We start from the raw sequence: 23,724 nt of genomic DNA, 5'->3' as shown, positions 1-23,724 counted from the left end.
GCAAAACACCGACGGATTTTTTTAAAAAAGCAACACTTTTTAAATCCTCCTACAAAAAAACATTTAAAAATTCACAAAATCTATATAACTTCTCTAATTTTTTAAATCCTGATACAAAAAGTAAAATTAGAGAAAGATTGGTAAGTCTATATACCTTGGATTAAAAACCTAGGTATATATCTGGCAAATCTGAATATAAAACAAATTGAGGTTTTTGAGACCCCAACTTCTACAGTTCTACATATCATTTTTCAATGGAGAGAGGAAAGAAGGGAAAAATGAAGGAAAGAACAAAGGGAGGAATGGAGGCAGGCGTGTGAGGATTGGTTCTAATGCTTTCTCTTAATCTGGCTCCCAGAATCACACGGGAATCTGTGCATTCAGATACTACAGGAAGCCTGTCCCCCTTTATTTCTGAGTGGGAAATAAAGTTGCCTATGTCCAATGATGGGGCAGGGTGAAAGAGGCGAGACTTCTGGACTGCATGGGCAAGAAGCCGAGGGAGAAGTGGAGAATCACTATGGCTTGGAAGCAGAGGAATTAGACATAGGAGCTGCAAGAAAGAAAGCAACCAGCCATGTAAGAATTTGGGAAAGTTGCCCTAGGGGCCACTCCCCTGATTTGGTCTGGGGTAGCAGAGAAATGATGATTTAACAAGTTGACTCAGAAAATTTGGGGCAGGGGAGATGCATGCTAAGCGTGGGGAGAATCAGAAATGCCCAGCTGTTGAACTAATCAGGGCCTACCAAAATTAGCTGACGAGCGTGCGTGAGTGTCTCATTCGTGAATCCAGAGGGCTCTTGGGTGGGTGGGGTGGGTGCAGTGTGGGCACAACCTGCCAGACGCCAAAGCAGTTTAACTAATTCACCGCTACACAGGCTAGCCTACATATTATCAGTCTATGCTAAAGATAGGAAATAAAGTTCGTTAGAGTGGTCTCACATAAGAAAGTGCTAAGTTCATGCTCATTTTCTCTCTCTCTCAACCATGTTTTATGTGTATGAGCATGTTGCCTGAATGTCGGTCTGTGCACCACTTATGCGCCTAGTACTTGCAGAGACCAGAAGAGGGTGTCAGATCCCATGGAACTGGAGTTCCAGACAGTTATGTGCTGGGAATCAAACCTAGGTTCTGGAAAAACAGCGAGTGCTCTTAACCACTGAGGTATGTCTCTAGTCCCCTTTCTTTTATTTTTAAGTCAGTATGATCTTTCCTAGGTTATGCAGACAGTAACACTGAAATGTGGTTTGATATAAAAACCAATTTAGTAGCAATATAGTAAAGAGATAAGACTAAATACAAAAGAGACCAATCAGGAAATTGGTTGGAGAAAAAAATGAACTTAACCAAAAATCCAAACCAAACCAAACCACAGAACCAAACCTTCAACAAAACTGGCAAAAAATGTTTATATGTGTAGAAGTAGAATGATAGGTAAATGTGAGTTCATCATGCTAGCTTCTCTTTTCTCCTTGAGATTTAAAAAAATCTAGTGTGTGTGTGTGTGTGTGTGTGTGTGTGTGTGTGTGTGAGAGAGAGAGAGAGAGAGAGAGAGAGAGAGAGAGAATGAATGAGAAGGAGAATGTATGTTTGTGCCTCATGCCTGTAATGCCAGAACTCAAGACTGATGCAGGAAGAGTAATACAGGTTCAAGACCAGTCTGAGATACATATGCTGTAGGCCATCCTGGGCTACAGAAAGAAACCCTGTCTCAAAAACAAATAAATAAAATTTAAGAACTCAAGGTCAAAATGTATACTTATGTACCCCCACACACAAAATAAAAATGTTTAATGTATACTTAAACCACCTAAAATCTTAGCAGTTTCATGTCTTCTAGCCTTTAGTTATGACACTCAATGCCATCCCACAGCGGTAAGAAAGAAAGCTCTAAGGACAGCTCTTGCTTTGTCTGAAAGCAGTATGCTCCCTCATTCTCACTCAGCAATCATTTGCTGAGGTCCGACTGTTAGCTACATACTGTTCTAAACACCAGAGATACAGCTTGACTAATATAAACAAAAAGCCACTTCCCAAATGTGTCTTTACTCCTCAATGTTTACTAATACCACGTTATCAAACACAGGTTAGCAAGATAGCTCAGCAGGAAAAGGAAAAGGCCTTGCTACCAAACCAACCCAGTTGATCCCTGGAGCCAAAGCAGTAAGAAGAGAACTGACTCCCGAAAGTAGTCCCTGACTTCCACATGTGGCTAGAGCACGTGTGCATACAAACAAGAAAAAACTAAAAAAGGACCTTCTTATTTTACAAAAAGCACTTACTGCACAGGGTTACTGCTCAGTGGTGAGGTGTTTGCCTAGCATGCCTCAGCCCCTGGTTAAAAAACAATGAAAATTTTACTCATTAGCTACTACGCATTCACAACTATGCTAAGCTACTGAATGCTGAGAAAAAAAGAAAAGCCTTAAAATGTCTCCTCTATTTAAGAAATGTGTAATTTGGGCTGGTGAGATGGCTCAGTGGGTAAGAGCACCCGACTGCTCTTCCAAAGGTCCAGAGTTCAAATCCCAGCAACCACATGGTGGCTAACAACCATCCCTAACGAGATCTGGTGCCCTCTTCTGGAGTGTCTGAAGACAGCTACAGTGTACTTACATATAATAAATAAATCTTCAAAAAAAAAAAAAAAGAAATGTGTAATTTATAAGAAGTTAACCTAATATTCATAAAGAAGTCAAGTTGGTACGGTGGGGAACATATTAGTAATGTTTGAGAGGAACAGGCAAGACTAGCTTACATCATACTAACATCTAAGATAGAGAAGTAAAGGTATGAGTACACATGATGACAACTAGGTAGTGTTCTAGAGACAACAATACCAATTTTAAACTGAATTCCAAACTCAGGTGTAGTGGCTATTCCTGGTTGTCAACTTGACTATGTTTGGAGTGAACTACAATCCAGAATTGGAAGGCTCACCAGTGACCCTTATCTGGAGGCTTGGAGATAGAAGTTTCTGATCTGGATCTTGGTATGGAGATCTTGAGGCATAGTGGCTATGGATTCCAGAAGATTAAATCTCCCAGTTCAAGGTCATCCGGGATTAAAGGTGTGGTGGAACACACCTTTAATCTGGGCTGCACCTTCTGCTGGAGACAATGTAAGGACATTGGAAGAAGGGAGTCTCGATCTTGCTTCTTTGCCTGCTTGCTGTGTGAGACTGAGTAACTGCTAGATCCTTGGACTTCCATTCACAGCTACTACTGAACCATTGTTGGGAATTGGGCTGCAGACTGTAAGTCATTAATAAATTCCTTTACTTTATAGACAATATCCATAAGTTCTATGACTCTAGAGAACCCTGACTAAGACATCAGTGAAAGCCTTTAAATCTTTCACTGGATGCGCATTGTATTTAAGAGGTAGAGAGAGAGAAAGATCTCTGAGTTCCAGGTCAGCTGGGGTCACATAGAAATCCTGTCTCAGAGGAAAATAAAATAAGATTGTTATTGGGCAGCACAGTGCTCCCTTTAACCCCAGTACTCCAGAGGCAGAAGCAAGCAGTTTTCTTCAAGTTTAAGGTCAACCTGATATACATAGAGTTCAAAGACAGCCAAGAACACAAAGTGAGACCCTGTCCAAAACAAACAAACAAACAAACAAATCCAATAACAAAACAAAAATGACAACAAAAAAAGAAAAGAATATCAATAAATAAGGAGGCTAGAGAGACTGCTAAGCAGTTAAGAGCACCTGCTGTCCTTAGAGGCCACAGGTTCAGTTCCCAGAACCCACATGGCAGCTCAGAGCTGCACATAACTCCACTTTCAGGGGATCCAACTTTTCTTGGTTTCTTTAGGACCTGAACACACATGGTCCATTTAAATACATGTATGCAACACTCACACGTAAAATAAATCTTTAAAAAAAGTGTTAGTAAAGAGAAAAATTATTCTGCCACTCCCTGGGCCTAGCATAATACAAATCATCACAGAGATATCTTATGAAGATAGGACTTGCCCCCCAAGAAACATGACACCCCTAGTCAGCAGGAAGTAATCTAACAAGGTCTACATCCCCTTTCCCCTCTAACCTTCAGTCTCACCTACCAACTATAGGGATGTTGGAAGGGATCAGGGTAAAATATGAGTTGGAAGAGAGGTAGATAATATAACGCAATAAAGTAGCCCAAAAAAGTCCACCAACAGCTGGGTGGGCAGGAGGACATATAGAAGAATAAATTCTAATCCCCAGCACCCATGTAGAAAGCACAGATTTGGCCACTGAAACCCATAACCCCATCACTACAGTAGTGTGTAGAAGACCCAGAATGATGACAGGGATCAGAGGAAGGCATGCAAAATGCCAGCTTAGCTCCAGACTCAGTAAGAGACTCTCTAGAGAATACCATGGAAAAGTAAGGAAGACAGGAAAAGTCCTCCTCTGACTTCCATATGTGGGTTGGGCCTGTACACCTACATAAAGTGTGCACACCGACCAACACAGCAACCACTGCCCTTCAACACTCTGATCCTATCATTTATTCATTTAAGCTAATGCTCATAACGCTAGTTGTTTTAAACACATACCATTTTGAAGCTCATTCCTACCACACAAAGGTCAGCTGTTACCTTGAGAACTGATCTTTGCAACGTGTGTAAGGTGGCTGAGCTGGTAAAGCATTCGCCCTGCAAGCTTGACAACCATGTTTGATCCCTGGAACCCAAATAAAGGTAGAAAAAGAGAGCTGACTCTCAAGTTGTCCTCCGACTTGCATGTACTACCCGCTGGCACACAGTAGATAGATAGATAGGTAGATAGATAGATGCATACATATATAAATAATATTATTGTAAAAAATAATTTACCTTTGGAATCATCTTTGTTAGAATCTTTGTTCTGACTTTTTTCATTGTCTTTGAACAAGATGGCTGGAACAAATGCTTTCAAATCGATGAGGTTTTCATAAAAATTCCGAGCGTCTTCATCTTCCCAAATGCCACCTTCTAAGTCATATTCTCCAGGTTTGCCGGGTGTAAATATGTCAATTCCGGGCCCATGCTCTACAGTACATCGTGAGCAGAGAGCACATGAGAAACAGGAGGTAAAACTTTTCATTCATTTTCAAGCTTGTAGCCAATACATCTCCATGTTTCCAGTGACTAGATTCTCTTCAATCAACAAGAACTTAGGACTGCATGTGACCGTCTCTCTTTATTCTGATTTGTTTTGCTTTGAGGCAAAGTTTCTCTCTGTAGCCCTGACTTTCCTGGAACTCATTCTGTAGACCAGGCTGGTCTTGAACTTAAGAGATGGACCTGCCTGTATTCTGAGTGCTGTATTAAAGGTTAATGGTTAAGAGTCACCATGCTTGACCTTTTTTTTTTCTTTTAAGATTTATTTTATTCTTATTTATGTGTGTGGGGGGGCCTGTATGAGTTTATTGGATCTGGAGTTACAGATGCCTAATGGGTAACTAGTCACCAAACCTGGGTCCTTTGGAAGAGCAGGAGGCAGAGTCAGGCAGATTTCTGAGTTCGGGGACAGCCTGGTCTACAGAGTGAGTTCCAGGACAGCCAGGGCTACACAGAGAGACCCTGTCTTAAAGAAAGAAAAAAAAAAGAGTAGGAATTTTATTAATTTGTTAGTTTATTTTTATATTCTGAGCAGATTACTCTATGGTAACATGTAAGGGAAGAGAGAGGAGGGGAACTGAGAATAAATACACAGTTCTCCATTCTCTAAGAGATGGCACTGGGAGGGAGACTAGGACTAGAGCTTATTGACAGAGTACTGCCCTCCAAAGTCCTAGGCCTTGAGTTCTCTCCTCAGTACCTCTAAACCCCAGGAGAAAAGAAAGGTCTGCTAGGGTCTAATCCTCAGAACACATGGACAGGTGGAATGAGAAAACCCACTCCACAGAGGTGTGCTCTCATCTCCACATGTGCACCATGACACTGATAAGCTCTTCACACATGCACACAGGAAATAAATACACAGGTAATTAATCACGTGGATTAAAATTAACCCTGCAGAGGATAATTATTCACTAAATGTTATTTTTAAAAAAAGACCAGCAGAACAACAAAACACTGGCTCCTTATATGTCAGAATGTGACAAAGAAACAGAGACAGAGAGAGAAACCAAGACAGAGAGGAAAAGAGAGACAACATGGAGGGAGAGGAGGAAAAGGAAGGGAGGGAGGGAGGGAGGGAGGGAGGGAGGGAGGGAGGAAGGAAGGAAGGAAGGAAGGAAGGAAGGAAGGAAGGGAGAAAAACAACAGAGGAAGGCATCTGACATCAACCTCTGGCCTCACAACACACACACACACACACACACACACACACACAACAAACAAGTAGAAACTGAGGAAGTCACTGGACATTTACCTGTGAACTCCATACACATGAACACTCATATTCCATGCACATTCCTTATGTACATGTACACAGATACACCACAAAAACACACTCTAGGGCTGGTGAGATGGCTCAGTGGGTAAGAGCACCCGACTGCTCTTCCGAAGGTCCGGAGTTCAAATCCCAGCAACCACATGGTGGCTCACAGCCATCCGTAACGAGATCTGGCGCCCTCTTCTGGAGTGTCTGAAGACAGCTGCAGTGGGCAAATGTGCTGCCAAGTTTGATTACCTGAGTTCAATCTCCAGAACCGCAACAGTTAAAGCAGAGAACTGAGTCCTCAGGGTTGCACGGAAGCGTGAGTGTGGCCTTACCTTCTGGTGTGGGTTTGTCCTGAGGAAGATCGGGCATATTTTCATCCAAAAGGTCCGCTAAGGACTGAGAGTTCGCCAGCAGCTTCTGGTACGACATGGCAAACTCCTCATATTGCTTGTGCCTGTCCTCACTTAGCTCGCCTTTGGAGTGCAGAATGCGCCTGTAAAGAACGAAGACTACGCTGATGAGCTGTCACAGTGAACACGGCCACATGGAACAAAGAGTCAGACAGTCTTATCTTACACAGAAATGTAACATAATGGTCTTTACTAATGTTTCTAATCTCACATTCTCAGGATCTACCCTAAAATTAAAATACATACAACAAAAACCCAACTAAGTTCACTCAAAGATGATAAAATATATATTCAGAATCACCATAATATTTAACTTTCTTAAATAACTAAAGATCATCTAGTACTTTGTTACAAGAATAGAACCCTTTGGCATACAGCTGATCAGAAGTATTTACTCCAAATCACTAGCTGATTTTCAGAAGCAACAGTTGTGAGAAGAACCAGTTATCCTAAACCTCAACAATGACGGTAAGAAAATATATTTAAAAATTTACTGTAGAATAATTAAGTTATTTTGTTAAAACTATGCTTTCCTAAGACACACTATTAGCCAAAAATACTCACAGCCACAAAAGTCGGTTTCTAACTATAACAGGCTTTAAGAGGTTCAAAGCCAGAATTATCATCCATGAACGTCTATGATTTAAATCAAGAATACCTTTTAAGCCGGGAGTGGTGGCGTACGTCTTTAGTCCCAGCACTTGGGAGGCAGGGGCAGGAGGATTTCTGAGTTTGAGGCCAGCCTGGTCTACAAAGTGGGTTCCAGGACAGCCAGGGCTATACAGAGAAACCCTGTCTCGAAAAACAACAAACAAACAAGCAAAAAAGAATACCTTTTTAAAAAAATCCATTTCTCTAATATAATCAGTTTTCAATTTACAGTATTAGTTATTTATTGACCAGATAAACTGAAATGATCAGCCCACTTACTCAAAAGCTTTCATGGGGAAGCCCAAGGATCTAATTCTTCCTACTCCACAAAAAAGTACTGTAAGTTGCTCTTGATTACTAATATTAAACTACTGGAAAATAACCAAAATGTATAAAGTCAACATTCCCACTCTACTGGTACAGACAGTTAAGACTTACACAAAAGAATGCAATTTGTTTGACACTAAATATTTATCTGGTAGTATAACTGTTATTTATAAACAATGTTATACACATAAAAGATGTTTTGTAGGATGGTTGAAATTGGGTCTCCTGTAGCCCAGGCTGTTCTCAAGCTAACTCTGTTGCCAACGCTAGCCTTCGACTCCGCTAGCCTTCGACTCCATAATCCTCCTGTCTCCATCCCAACTTTCAACAAGTTTTCAAAAAACAACTAAGAATTTTAAGTTAAAAACATTTCCAAAAGTAATATTTAGGGGACTGGAGAGATGGCTCCGTGGTTAAGAGCACTGACTGCTCTTCCAGAGGTTCTGAGTTCAATTCTCAACAACCACATGGTGGCTCACAACCATCTGTAATGGGATCGGATGCCCTCTTCTGGTGTGTCTGAAGACAGCTACAGTGTACTTATATAAATAAAATAAAGCTTTAAAAAAAGAAAAAGCAATATTTAGACGTTTCCTGCTTGACACTCTTGTTTTCTGAGGTGCTGTCTTCTTATAGAGAGAACCTGTGTGAGCAGGGGTGTAACTGTGGGAGAGCACAGGCCCTGGGTTCTAATCGTAGAAACACCAAAGAAGAAAGGAAGGGAGGGGAGGGTGGAGGGAAGGAGAGAAAATGATTTAATCATCAAGTATGCTTAACATTTTTTTAAATTTTCACTCATTTTACAACTTAAAAGTAAATTAGCAATTTCTGGTAACAGTATAACCATATTTACCTAGGCTAAAATTATTTCTCTATGAAGACCAAAACTATTTATTGTCTTAAGTTTTCCCTGTTATTTACTTCAAAGTAATGTGATAAGCAAAAATAAGTTTTAATGCACATGCAGACCTAACACCGATATGCATAAAATATATAAACAAACAAAAGTTTCTTTCAGCAAGTTTATAGATTTTAAAACTTGAAACAATATGTATATTCATGAAAGAAACTAACGTTACTATGAACTTATCAGGATATTTAATCAGTCCTAAGAAAATCCAGAAAAACCAAAAAGTGATTCAAAGAAATACTGCCCCCTAAATGATTGTAGTTTTAAACTATTCAGTGGGTTATCAAAATGGACCAGCCATCAAGCCCGACAACCCAACTTCTATCTCTGGGACGCCAATGTTGAAGACAAGTAGATGCACACTGTTATACATACACACCTAAACACACATGCATATAATACATACATAAATGTAAATTTTACATTTTAAATAATAAGAATAATATGCAAATTATTGTCAAAGGTGGAAAGAACTAAAGAGTTTATTCTAAAGACAATTCTGAGCTGAGGCAGTGGTTTGCAGGCCTTTAATCCTACTCAGGAGGCAAGGACAAGCAGATCTCTTGAGTTCGAGGCTAGTCTGGTCTACAGAGTGAGTTATAACACAGAATAACCCTGTCTTGAAAAGCAAAAACATAACAAAACAACAAAAGGAGGGGGGCTGGAGAAACGGCTCAGAGGTTAAGAGCACTGTCTGCTCTTCCAGAGGTCCTGAGTTCAATTCCTAGCAACCATATGGTGGCTCACAGCTATCTACAATGAGATCTAGTGCCCTCTTCTGGCCTGCAGGCATTCATACAGGCAGAATGCTGTATGCATAATAGATAAATAAAACTTAAAAAAAAAAAAAAAAAGAAAGAAAAGAGGGATGGTGAGATGGCTCAGTGGGTAAGACACTGACTGTTCTACTAAAGGTCCTGAGTTCAAATCCCAGCAACCACATGGTGGCTCACAACCATCTGTAATGAGATCTGACAACCTCTTCTGGTGCGTATGAAGACAGCTACAGTGTACTTAATTAAAAGAGAAAAAAGACAATTCTGTTAGCAGAGATACTAATAATAATTTCAGTATAGTTAATGAATATTACCATGCACCACTGGGGTCAGCAAGATGGCTCAAAGGGCAAAGTGCTTGCCACAAAGCCTGATGAGCTAAGTTCGGTACCTAGGAATCACACAGTGAAAGACGAGAATCAACTTCCAAAAGTTGTCTTCTGACCACACACATACACTTTTAAGAAAAAAAATGTAACATGATCACAGTGTTTAACAACAAAACCAAACCAAGCCAAACCAGGGTAGGAGAGCCTAGAACACAATTTAGAAATGTATTTGTCTTACAAGTCCTAACTTCTTGGTCATCTGAGGAGCATATATTCAGTCCACTGAAATCTACAACACTAAGAACTTCTGGCACATAAGCCTTAAGTATCTATTGTACCCTGACTTTAAACAGAACTACTTCAGGATCGACTTCATGTTCAAGAACTTGCATAGGACTAGATTCAAATCAATGAGTAAATTTAATTCAAAGCACCTAGGTTCTAGTTCTGCTCCAGTTCCTCTGAGACCAAATTAAAACTTTAAAACTGGAGCTAACCAAGTAAGTACATATGTGGTGAGGGCACACACAAGCAAAAAAAAAACATCCATATGTATAAAATAAAACAAAGACTGAAACTGGAGAGATGGCTTGATAGTTAAGGGCACTTGTGGCTCTTCTGGAGCTCAGTTAGATTTCAGCACCCACGTGGTGGCTAACGAGTGTCTGTAATTACTATGCAAGAGGCTCTAACATCTCTGTGGGCACCATGAATGCATGTGGTCAACAGACAAACATGGAGGCAAAATACACATAAAATAAAAATAAATATATCTTTAAAAAATAAGCTTTAAATCTTCAGAGACACCCCTTAACCCTCCCTCAAATCTTATTCCTGCTTTTTGTTTTGTTTTTTAAGAAATGGGGTCTCAGAGGTAGATCACTCGTCTAAGCCTTGTGAGGTGCTAGGTTTAACTCCTAGTCTAGAAGGAAGGAAAGGAGGGAGAGGGAGAGAAGGAAGGAAGGAGAGGTCAGTGGGTCTTGTAGTGCAGACTGGCCTTCAACTCAATGTACTACCCAGATGGTATGAAATTAGCAATCCTCCTGCCTCTGGATCCTGAATATTATGGATTGCAGGCATCTACCACCAACCCCAAGACCACGATCAAATTCTTTATCAACACTAATTTATCTAGTTGCTAAATAAATATGTACTTAGGTTAAATATTTAGTAAAATCCAGTAAAATATTTCCTCTTAGGAAAATAGAAACAGATTTTGGGTTGTTTTCTAACTACATCATACACGGAGAATTTAACTTAGTAAATAGGACAGGATACCAAGAGTGATATCTAATTTGATCACGTATTTAACACATGCTTACTGAACAGCTCACAGAATCTACAGCACCCTCTAAAACTATTATGATTTTAGCAACAGAATCAGGCATCAAAAGTACTGAGTGGAATGGAGTTCTGACTCTAGCTTTGTCAAGGCCCTGGGTTCAGCCTCCACTAAAGATTAAATTAAAAACAAAACAAGACAAAAATGGAAACTTCACCTTTTTTTTCCTACACATTGCCGGGACCAGAACTCAGGGCTTCATGTCTGGCAGGCAAGCATTGTACCTGTAGCTCTACTCCTCACCAAAATGTCTTAAACTGCATGAGAAGGTTAGCACTGACAATGTAAGCAAAGCTATGCTAATGATCTTCATATAGTATTTCAATCCTTTTAGAAGCACATCTCTTTGCAAAGCTGAGCTGAAAGCATTCTTATGAAACCACTGTTAATCAGAGGTCAGTGAACTTTTTCTGGAAAGAACCAGAAAATGAATATTCTAAGTTTTCTAGACCACAGGATCTCACTGAAAGTGCTCAATGTCAGTGTGGTAAACAGTGTCGGCCAGGCAGTGTGGAAATGAGCTGACTATGCTAAGATAAAACAAGAACAGTGAGATATCAACATAATTTCACATTTCACAAAGCATTCATTGCCTTTTACATTTTTTACACTAGGCACTAAACCCTGGTCAATGACCTGCTCTGGCATTAGTCAAATCAATTAATCATCACCATTAAATGTTTATGAACTACCTTGGTCCCTCTCCAGGACTGCACAATGCTAAGGTAGTAGTGCCCTCTCACAGATGCAAAAACCCAATCCCAAGTCTTTTATTTTTTTTTTTTTTCGAGACAGGGTTTCTCTGTGTAGCCCTGGCTGTCCTGGAAATCACTTTGTAGACCAGGCTAGCCTCGAACTCAGAAATCCGACTGCCTCTGCCTCCCAAGTGCTGGGATTAAAGGTGTGTACCACCACGCCCGGCCCAAGTCTTATTATGACAAAAATATGTATAAAAGAGATTTCTTGCCTCTCACACCAATAATTCCAACACTCTGGAGGCAGAGGAGAACAGACCACCGTAAGTTCAGGGACAGCCAGGCTACATAAGTGAGACTCCATTTCAAAAAAAAAAAAAAAAAAATCAAAAAAAGGAAAAAGTAAAACTTGTTTTATTCTCCAGATGGTGGTGGCGCACACCTGTAGTCCCAGGCAGAGGCAGGAGGATTTCTGAGTTTGAGGCCAGCCTGGTCTACAAAGTGAGTTCCAGAGACAGCCAGGGCTACACAGAGAAACCCTGTCTCAAACAAACAAAAGCAAAACCAATGAGACATCACCATCTAGAAACACCCTAAATGTCCTCCAACTACCAGGGCGGGGACTCGCAGAGCCTCCAGAGAGCTGTGACTGAAGGCATGGGCGCCACACTCACTGAAGGGTTTTTTATGTTACTATTCTAACCCTGACAGAAAACATCGAGCAGTTCACTCTTGAATCAAGCATTCACCTTAATGCCTCATATTAAAAGGCATACTTTTTCCTTCCCAGTTTTTCACTTCTATGATTTGATTTTTGTTATTCTCTTTTATTTTATACAGATTACTTATTTGCTCTATATTGCCTTACAAATAAATTTTTACAGCAAGCAGAGCAGAGGTAGGAATATCAGAGTTCAAGGCTGGCTGTTGGTGTTAAACAATAATGACTCACTCAGAGATTTTCAGAAAGATCAAACAGGCAATACATTAAGTATTTTAAACATTTTTAAAAGCACTGAAGTAGTGCCTGGCGCCATTAAAAAGCGCGTGTACACATCTGATTCACAACAGAGCCCACATTTATATCAAAATTAGAACACTACTATTCTCTCCACTGGAAGGCTAGGAACACTGACCCAAGAATACAGAGTAAATGACAAGTCTAGTTTGAACCCGATTACCGGGCTTCTGGAGTCTGCATTATTAAAAAGTAGACTATGGCTGACTCTAAAATTAAAATTAATCTGTTTTGTACATTCTATTAGAATTAAACTCTCTTAAATGTACATACTAAAAGCAAACCACCAAAATCAAGGTGCTATTTTAAATTCTCTTTTTAACCAAAAATATAACCCGAACTCCTCTGGCTTGCATTAGAATTGGTAAGGACTGGCCGCAGTAAGAGGGACTGAGAGAATCACAGCCCTGAGAAAAGGAACTTGATTTTGTCATTGGCTCTTCACATTACCTGGGCAAGTCCTCAAATTCCTTCATCAGTCACCTTCAAAATACAGGTATTTCCTTTAGGGATATTGTGAAGACATCAGTAAAATTATGCATGTAATTCATTATATTGATAGAAAATGCTATTTTCATGGAAAAAAAAAAGTACAAAAACCACTGTAAAAAAGTAAAAAGCTTCAATGCCAGATATTTTGATCTATGAAACTGTGGTCAGGATGTAAATTAATTCATTTTTTAAAATCTCAGCAAATATACAAACATCCTTTTAAATTTTGACCTTGCACGATCACAGAAAATAAGACACATAAAATCTTGAAGATATGGTCATAACTAAATCCAAGAAAAAAAATATACTGTTTTACCTCCCATTTGCTCATGTCTTGTCAAACTATCACAAAAATAAGCCATAAAGTTATATTAAATTTTCTTACAATCTCACTTAAATTTGGTTATAATTATCTCTGGAAAAGACACTGGTGAGTACAACGTAACTGCATTTATTCAAATATTTATGTCGGGCGGCGGTGGTGCACGCCTTTAATTCCAGCACTTGGGAGGCAGAGGCAGGCGGATTTCTGAGTTGGGAGGCCAGCTTAGTCTACAAAGTGAGTTCCAGGACAGCCAGGGCTACACAGAGAAACCCTGTCTCCTAAAAAAAAAAAAAAAAAAAAAAAAAAATGTATTCATTTCTATGTTAAATTCATTTGAGTTGGTAAATTAAGAGGAAGTAACAAAACAAGGTTCTTGTAACACTGTTAGAGATTGCTTAAGGAGAAAATGCAGTGAGGCAATCTCTTTTTTTTTTTTTTTTTTTTTTTTAAGGTTTCATGATAGGGTTTCTCCTTGTATCCCTGGCTGACCTGGAATTAGCTCTGTAGGCTACCCTGGAACTCAGAGACATATGGGTCTTTGCCTCCTAAATTCTGAGAGTAAAGGCATTGACCACCAAAGCCAAGATACATCTATAACCTTGAATATACGGTCATGAGGCAATATCTTAATAATGTGTAAATATTACCAAATGATCAAAGTGGGTAAAGCCTACTTGAAGGAAATTAAGGTAAAAGCAATTTAAAATTAAGTAAATTTTAAATCAGCATATTTAAGTTTCAACATTAGTCAAACGAATAGTACTTCTTGGATTTTATTAGCAGTAGAGAAAAGAGAATGTTTGAATTCTATTTACAACGTTTACTAGACTTTAAAACTGAATCGCTATTGCCAACGAGTCGAGCAACCAGGAAAGGACTACTTTAAAGATATTAAAACCAAAACTTGCTACTCTTTCCATCAATTACCAGTGTGGACGCTTTAGAGAAGGGGTTCTCAGCCTCCCTAATGCTGCAACTTTTAAATACAGCTCTTCATGTTGTGGTGACCCCAATCATAAAATTATCTTCATTGCTATTTCATAACTATAATTTTGCTGCTGTTATGAACTGTAATGTTAAGTATCTGTGTTTCCTGAAAGCAACCCCACACATACTTCTTTAGGGGCTTGGGTTAGAAGTGTTAGCCCAGCAAGCACAAGCCCCGGCTTCTGTCACAGCACCAAGAAACAAAATCATTTGAGTATTGAGAACTTATTACTTTACTGAAAGAAAATCTTCTGTTAACTATAACATTTTTATGAATCAATCTTATTAAATGTCAAAAGAACTAGTAAGAGCTCTATTAACAAAAACGAATACAACAGAACAGTTATCAAGCATATAAAGCTATTAACTCCAATCATCAAATATTAAAATCCACACATGCTGTTAACTCCCCACAGCTGGTTAAGATCACATAAGCAAAATGTATAATAAGCATGATTCTTTTAAAGTAAAAAAAAATTTATAATTCCAATTTGTCAAAGTTCATCTTACCTAAAGTGTTGCTGGTCAAAACTATAAATTCTTCGGGGGCTTAGAAGCAGTACTGAAGCATAATATTATAGGCCCCAGTATGAAAAAAGACTAGTTAGATAACTCATTATCACTCTCACATTCATTCATTCATTCCAGTGCCTTCAAGGAAACACCAGAATTTATTTTATTATTATTTTATTTTGTTTTTGAGACAGGGTCTCTGTGTAGCCCAGGCTGTCTTAGAACTCACTCTGTAGACCAGGCTGGCTTTGAACTCCTTTGAAGAGATTTGCCTGCCTCTGCCTCTGCCTCCAGAGCTGGATTAAAGGCGTGCGCCATGGAACCCAGCCAAGAAAGCACCAGAAATTTTGAGTCAGTCTATGTCTAAAACTTAGCTGGACAGAGCTGGGCCTGGTAGCACAGACCTGATTTCAATACTTGGGAGGCTGAAATAACGAGGACCGTGAGCAGGAGGCCAATGTGGGTCACACATAAGACTCAGAAGGACAACAACATTGACTGAATCCAGTTTAAAGTACAGAGTTGCAAGCATATAGAGTAAGACTCCCAAGCTCTAAGAACAGTGCTTTCTAACAGATTAAACAGCAAAATCACCAAGAGCATTTACCATTCCTAGACTGAAAATAGTGCACTTGATTTTCCTGAGACGCTGAATAAATGCATAAAAAATTGTAATTGCATGTGAGTCTCACGTCCCTTATTACTCAGTTTTCTAGGCTACCACCCCTAAGAGAAATCTTAGTAGAGAAACTACTGCCCGTGATTGACATCTGATGGAAAACAACGGCTGGGTCGTGTCTTCAAAGAAGACACTTTTAAAAATTGATTGCTTCAGAAGTAAATCATAATAAGGTATTTTCAGAAGGACACTAACCAAAAGAGATTTTTGAGTTAATCCATTTCTCAAGTTTATTATTTTTCCTCAGCTGGGTTATCTGCATCTTCACTATCAAAGCTGATTAGCAACTCAAGTATCTTGAGCTCAAAGTAAGCCAGATATCAAATACTTTCTATTAAGATTTTCTTCACATGCCTACATTATTGCATCAGTAAGCAGACAAAATATGCTGCCAACAAATGACTTTCATGTTGTTAACATCAATCTATACTGGAAGTAAACTCTAGAAACTGTAGATTAACAGTTCTGTTATTGCTGGGTGGTGATGGCACACATCTTTAACCCCAGCATTTAGGAGGCAGAGGCAGAACAGCCTGGTCTACAGAGAGTTCCAGGACAACCAGGGCTACACAGTAAAATTGTCTTGAAATCACCACCACCACCACCACCACCACCCTGGCAAAAAACAAAAACAAAAAAAAACCCAACCCAGTTCTGTTATCAAAGCAGCTAAATTTTCGAAGAAAGGCCACAGTAATAAATGAACAGAAGATATGCCTATCAAAACCGTATAGGGGCAGGGCATGGTGGCGCATGCCTTTAATTCCAGCACTCGGGAGGCAGAGGCAGGTGGATTTCTGAGTTCAAGGCCAGCCTAGTCTACAGAGTGAGTTCCAGGACAGCCAGGGCTACACAGAGAAACACTGTCTCAAAAAACCAAAAAAAAAAAAAAAAAAAAATGGAGCTTCAGTGTAAAAAAATCCTAATAAAAAGATAGAAAGACAAATGACAAGAAGAACAAATCAGAACCAAATGTCCTAAGGATAGTGAGTGTCTGGAAAGGACTGAAAAAGTGCTGAATTGGGCTGGTGAGATGGCTCAGTGGGTAAGAGCACCCGACTGCTCTTCCGAAGGTCCAGAGTTCAAATCCCAGCAACCACATGGTGGCTCACAACCATCCGTAACGAGATCTGGCGCCCTCTTCTGGAGTGTCTGAAAACAGCTGCAGTGTACTTACATATAATAAATAAATAAATCTTTAAAAAAAAAAAAAAAGAAAGAAAGAGTGCTGAATTGAACACAGCTATCCTGAAACGGGACACATCTGGCAGATGCAAATAGGAAAGAGAAGTGACAGGGATCAGACAGACATGTCTCACAGCGGTATTAAATCACTGTAGCTTCTCTCTATTATGATACTATAAGGCTAGAAGTAAATACGTAAACTCTACAAAGTAGATGGTAAAACCCATCAGGTGTTTACAAAGTCAGTTGTGATGCATGTGGCAGACTGTAAAGGGACAGCAGGATGAAACTGACAAGGCATTATGCAAATCACAATTAAAAAGATTTAAATACATGAAAATTAGTATTCAGAACCATAGACAAGAGTGGCAATTCTGTTTCTAGTTTACTTTTTTCTTTGAGCTGGGATTTCATTACGTTGCCCAGAAAGTATAATTCTCACCTACGTGACCTTTGGTCACCAGGACTGAGCATCAATAGGACCCTAACAATATGCTGCTACAGTGACACAGTCACTGCTTTTTCTGGTTAAATCAATCACCATCCAGGGTAAGTGCTCACCCCAGTCCTCCCCTACTGCATGCTCATGAGGACAGAAAAAGGTATGCCTCCTCATTAACTGCCGATCAAGAAAAGTTCTAGGGCTGGTGAGATGGCTCAGTGGGTAAGAGCACCTGACTGCTCTTCCAAAGGTCCGGAGTTCAAATCCCAGCAACCACATGGTGGCTCACAACCATCCGTAACGAGATCTGACTCCCTCTTCTGGAATGTCTGAAGACAGCTACAGTGTACTTACATATAATCAATAAATAAATCTTTAAAAAAAAAAAAGAAAAGTTCTAGATTCCTAAGCCTACAATTTAACTAGGGGTACAGCACTCAGCTAAACAGAACTGCTATTACTCCCTTCTGTATGTACAGCCCAGACCTCCAACACATCAACAGCCTCATTAAAGTTGGCCCAATGCCCACAAACTGTCTAGCTGATTGTTGTCTCCTCAGAGCAGGAACTACAGTATCTTCTGACAACTGAGTCTGGTTTCTAACAGGGTCTTTTCACCAATGACCAGAGGACAAAACATGACACTTTAAAACTGCAAACAGGAGCCCTCAGGAGGAGCACTCCTGTGGATGCACTTTAAAACTTACCCAAAGGGAAAAAACAAACCAAAACAGGTATCCAAGGACACTTTTCACAGCTAACTTTCTGCTACTTCTCAGAATTCTGATCTGAAACACCACAGCTAATGCATGACTCATTTTCTTTACAGGAGCAAGTAACAGCAGTGACATTAACAACTTAAAATACAAAACAAGGAAAGCAAACCTGTTAGGAGGCGTGCTGAAACACAGAAAAATAGTAGCAGGTCAGGTAAAGTGACAGAAACAGAAAATCTACTCCTCAACATTAATAAGTTTTTTTTTACACCACAGGAAGAAAATATTATTAACAAAGCAAAACTTAGCACCTTCTTACTGGGGTTCTTTAAAATCAGAAATAAAGTCTATTGTAGAGTCACATCTAAACATGAGTACTTAAGACTATTACACTGCTGAAATTTTCCTGGAACGCTAAGAAATCACCTGTAAGGAGCCCTTTTCCATAAGTTCTCTCAGTGGCAGGAGACTTTAACCACTCTAAGTGCGAGCTCCACAATACACTCTCAATGCTGAGAAACCTTGGGAAATCACCTGTTTTGCCTCTCAGTGTTCTGCAGCTCCCTGTGGTCCCTTTTCAGGTGCTTGGTCAAAGACGTAAAGTACTCTTTCAGAAGGTGCTGGAAAGGCTGCTGCCTCTCTGCACTAACGATCTCACTGGGAGGGAAGCTCAAACTAAACTTCTCTGCAGCACTCTTGACTCTCCTCGGTACGAGTCCAGCAATGTCATCTCCACAATGGCGACAGAAGCTGATCACCACGGAGACATGAGTGTGGGACTCTCGGTCAGCATTGATAATACTTTTTAGCTGTTCATAGATCAAGGAAAGGCCTTCCTTGTCAGTGAAAATCCCCACTATTGTCAACTCTGCAATGAAACGCAAGTCAGTTCTTAGCTTGGTAATGTTAGGCGTCTTCTCCTCTTTCCTTGCTTCAAAATGTTTTTTCCACACCTGAAGAAGTGAGGGTGCAAAGTCAGCGTACCGCTGGTGAAAGAGAGAGCAGAGGTGCACGGCACAGTTCACATCAGAGATCTTTAATTTTGCTTCCACAATGGAAGCTACGGCTTCTGCAATGTATTTGCTTAAATTCAGGCCATTAAAATCATGAGACAAGGAGTCTCTCTGTTGTTCCGTAATTGTTTTGAGTTTCTTGACAAAAGCGGTATTTTTCTTTAAGCTTGAATCTAGGCGGCTAAAGAAGTTTTCCTCTGGTCGGTTGTCTGGAGCATTTTGGTTTTTGCTACGCAGTTCCTTTCGTAATTGATGGCGTTCCCAAGCCTCCTGATGAAGCTGAAGAGATTCTTCTTTCTCTCTATGTAAAAGACAAAACACAGATAAACATACACATTTTGAAAGTCAACGAGAAACTACAAGGTAAGTATAAGAATCCAAGAGGAACAAAAGGAGCAAAAAGAGCCTCCACTGCTTTTGTTGCCTTGGGGTCCTGCACAACCTGAGCCTTGTGCATGCTAAGTGGGCACTGGGCCTCTGATTTGCACTCGGCACCTCTTTCATTACTTTCAAAGGCTTTGTATTAATGATTCAATATACTGACAACACAGTAAATTATAGCACCTACTGGGGTAGAATGATTTCCAATAATTTAAACTGTTAATCATTCTGTCCATTTGTGAGTTCAACTGACCTAAGACTCAATGTTCAATATGTAAAATATAAAATGATATATGCCTGAGAATATGTAAAATGTTAAACAAAAGCATTGGGTAAACAGAAAAACATTTACACATGAAACATTTCAGTTAAACCACCATTACAAAATGTACTGAATTGTCAAGAATTGTTTCTCCATACTCCTCATTTATCAAACAACTAGTAAAGGCCAGCATGGGTTAAATGAAAAACCTCCTCCCCTCCCCCCAACACACACCAAAGAAGATCTGGGACTGAAGAGATGGCTCAAACTTAGGAACACTGGCTGTTCTTCCAAAGAACCCAGGTTCACTTCTGAGTACCCACATGGCAGCTCACAACAATCTTGGACCCCAGGTTCAGAAGATCTGGTGCCTTCTTCAGGCCTCTAAAGGCATTGCATGTGGAGCCCAGACATGGATGTTGGCAAATACTGATCTTCATATATAAAATAAAAATCCATGAGCATGAGTAATAAGAAACACTCACGACTTAGGAAGTCCGGGAAGGAATCTAGGAGAACGACCAGTTTAAAATCCTTTAGTGAGTACAATAAACTCAATTCAACCTAAAAGAACAGCTAAAAGCTGGCAGAACTTTTTTTCACCTAGACATTTAGAAAAAAGTAATGACTTGGGGCAGGGGTGGAGACAACAGAGAATTTGATTTTAAAATATGAGAACATATGTTTTGTTTTGGCTTGGTGTTTTGTTTTTTGTTTGTTTGTTTGTTTGATTGTTTTTGGTTTTCCAGACAGGGTTTCTCTGTATAGCCCTGGCTATCCTCGAACTCAGAAATCTGCCTGCCTCTGCCTACCAAGTGCTGGGATTAAAGGTGTGCGCCACCACACCCGGCTGAACATATGTTACATATGTTTTAAAATATAAATTTGTGGGCTGGTGAGATGGCTCACTGGGTAAGAGCACCCAACTGCTCTTCCAAAAGTCCGAAGTTCAAATCCCACCAACCACATGGTGGCTCACAACCATCCCTAACAAGATCTGACTCCCTCTTCTGGAGTGTCTGAAGACAGCTACAGTGTACTTACATGTAATAAATAAATAAATCTTTAAAAAAAATAATAAAAGAAAATAAAATATAAATTTGCAAAAAAGTAATTTTCTTCTTTTCAGCAAAAATCACTTCTTAAATACCTCACTCAACTCTAGGCCCCTTGCCCATCCTATGCTGAGAGCTACAATGTATTAATACAGGAGCTGCATCCAGGTATACAAACCTTTCAGTCATACACAAACTACAGGACTTGTAATGAAAAGAACAAAAGCATAACTCATTATACATTCAAATTAAGCAAATCAATTTTACCCTGTACTGAAATGTTTTAAAGTATAAAGACCTTATGAGCAAATAAAATATAAAATCCCTATATGCTTTAAAATATTCTAGGAAAGGACTTGGGGAATTGCCTTTCAATCTCTAAGGCTTTGGGTTCAAGCCCAATGGCCAACTCCACTAGTATACATACACACACACACACACATACATACACACACACATACGCACACACATACACACACATACATACACACACAAGCACACACACATATAATTTTTTTAGAAAACTAGGTAATTATTGAATAGGGCAGATAAGGGATGTGTGGTAAGACTATAGTTTATTATTCCATTTTATCTTCATAAATATTTGAAATTTTTCGAGTCAAAGGTTAGGCAGTGGGGCTGGAGAGATGACTCAGCAGTTAAAAGTACTGGCTGCCCTTCCAGAGGACCTGGGATCAGTTTTCAGCACCTCTTGGTGGCTCACAACCACCCATAACTGGTTCCAGAGATTCCAACACCATCTTCTGGCCTCAGTAGACATGTGTACAGACATACATGCAGGCAGAACACCTATATACACAAAATAATAAAAAAATCTCCAAAAACAACAACAGGAAAATTAGTTGTTTTCAGTTATTTTAAAAGCACTTTGAAGCCAGGTGTGTACAATGTATGCCTTTAACCCAAGCACTTGGGAGACAGAGGCAGACAAGTCTCTACAAGTTAGAGGCCAGTCTGGTATACACAGTGAATTCCGGGACAGTCGGAGCTACATACATAGTGAGAGCCTGTCTCAGGAAAAACAACAACAAACAACTTTGAAGGGGCAGAGGAAGTGCTGTGAAAGCAAGTATGTTTATGAGTTAAAATTTTGGTGGAAGGATCAACACATACTACACAAGCCTAACAGCTGGGCTAAGCCCTAAAGCCCACAGGAGAAGGAAAACAACAACTCCTGAGCATTGTCCTCTGGCCTCCATGCAAGTAGGCACCAAAGTGCACATGCACACATGCAATTTAAAAAAAGTTTCTAAAATTTGGAAGAAAAAATAAGCAAGAGATTCTGAAGAATCATGGTTGTGAATATTCTAAAATTGGGGACTAGTACTGCCTTCCATACCTCTCTTCCTTATTTAAAAGGGAGAGACTAGGACTGGAGAAATGTCTCAATGGTTAAGACAATTTGCCACTCTTCCAGAGGACTCCTGTTGGTTACTAGGACCCACTTCAGATGACTCACAACTACCTATAACCTATAACTACCTATAACCACAGCTCCAGGGACTCTGATGCTCTCTTCAGGCCTCCTGGGTCACCTGCATAGACACACACACACACACACACACACACACACACACTGTTTTTGTATCTTAATGGAGAGATGGAGTTTTGTAAAGTGTAGTTGCTCAGTCAATTTTAGTTGAAGGGCACCAGCCTAGCATGCAGAAGGTTCTACCCTTCTCTCCACTGAGGGGCGAGAGGGAAAAAGGTTCGACAAACAAAAACCCAGGTCACCCTAGACTCATAAACCACTAAAGACTGCAATACTTAAGAACCTCACGCATGGTCAGGGGAACCCAGGAGACAAGCTGACATCCGGCCAGACCCCACACTGCCCATCATGTGAAAGAGCCCCTTCCCCACTGCACCCTTAGGTGCCCACTCTCACGCCTTCACCCAGCCCAGGTCTCTTACTTCAGCTGAGCAGCCGCTTCCTCCTGCTGCCGCTTGGCCTGCTCCTCCTGCTTCTTCCTCTCTTCCTCTTCCTGTTTCTTCTTTTCTTCCTCTTCCTTCTTCTTTAACTCTTCCTCTGCCTTCACCTTCTCTTCCTCTTTTTTCTTGCGTTCCTTGTCTTCCTTTTTTCTCTTATCTTCTTCCAGTCTCTTCTTTTTGTCTTCTGGGACCTTACTGACCTCCTTCTTGGCAGTGACCTTGAGGTCGTCCCTTGGTTTCTCCTTGCTGCTCACTGGGCGCCTCTCACTGCAGTCTTTTTCCTTGTTGTTTAATAAAGATTCTTTTTCTTCCATACTTGCTGACTTTTTACGCTCAGCTGGCATTATGTGACCCAGGACAACCTGTAAGAATAAAAGAATGTCAGTACTGTGGGCAGAGTGGCTTTTATTTAACAACATGGCATTATTTTTAAAATAAAACATATTAATGAAGCTTGGCAACCATGAAGTTTTAAAATGCTATGAAGTAGCATGGTGCTGCCTTAGAAGCTGGGGATGTACTGGTGGGAAAGTGCCTGCCGAGCTCCCACAGCACTCAACGCCCAGGGCCATTACAAAAGTCGGTCACATCCTATGTTTTATTATTAGTTCTTCTATATCTAAGGTTGTTGTGTGTTATTTTGTTTTTATTCTTTAATTAAGGAAACTTTTAAGCATAAAAGTGGGCTGGGCACCGTGGTGCATGCTTTTATCCTGGCACTTAGGAGACAGAGGCAAGTGGACCTCTATGAGTTCCAGAACAGCCAGGGCTCTAGAACCCTGTCTCACAAAATAAACAAAACAAGCCGGGCGTGGTGGCGCACGCCTTTAATCCCAGCACTCGGGAGGCAGAGGCAGGCGGATTTCTGAGTTCGAGGCCAGCCTGGTCTACAAAGTGAGT

At 40.1% G+C, this 23,724-nt stretch overlaps 1 protein-coding gene across 3 annotated transcripts in view; it reads right to left on the bottom strand.

Moving 5' to 3' along the window:
- Positions 1–23,724, bottom strand: part of Upf2 (UPF2 regulator of nonsense mediated mRNA decay) — a 105,612-nt gene that overhangs the window by 76,050 nt on the left and 5,838 nt on the right. For all 3 annotated transcript variants that reach the window (XM_021185904.2, XM_021185922.2, XM_021185914.2), the window contains exons 2-5: positions 22,807–23,186; positions 18,695–19,474; positions 6,696–6,856; positions 4,830–5,024 (exon numbers count right to left, since the gene is read on the bottom strand). In XM_021185904.2, coding sequence (XP_021041563.1) covers positions 4,830–5,024; positions 6,696–6,856; positions 18,695–19,474; positions 22,807–23,168 — 1,498 coding nt within the window. In that variant the 5' untranslated portion in view covers positions 23,169–23,186. The remainder of the gene's footprint in view (positions 1–4,829; positions 5,025–6,695; positions 6,857–18,694; positions 19,475–22,806; positions 23,187–23,724) is intronic.

This window comes from Mus caroli, chromosome 2, assembly GCF_900094665.2.
Source record: "Mus caroli chromosome 2, CAROLI_EIJ_v1.1, whole genome shotgun sequence".
Classification (NCBI taxonomy): Eukaryota; Metazoa; Chordata; class Mammalia; order Rodentia; family Muridae; genus Mus; species Mus caroli.
The sequence above is the reverse complement of the archived record's forward strand: the minus strand, read 5'-3'. Positions and strand labels throughout refer to the sequence as shown.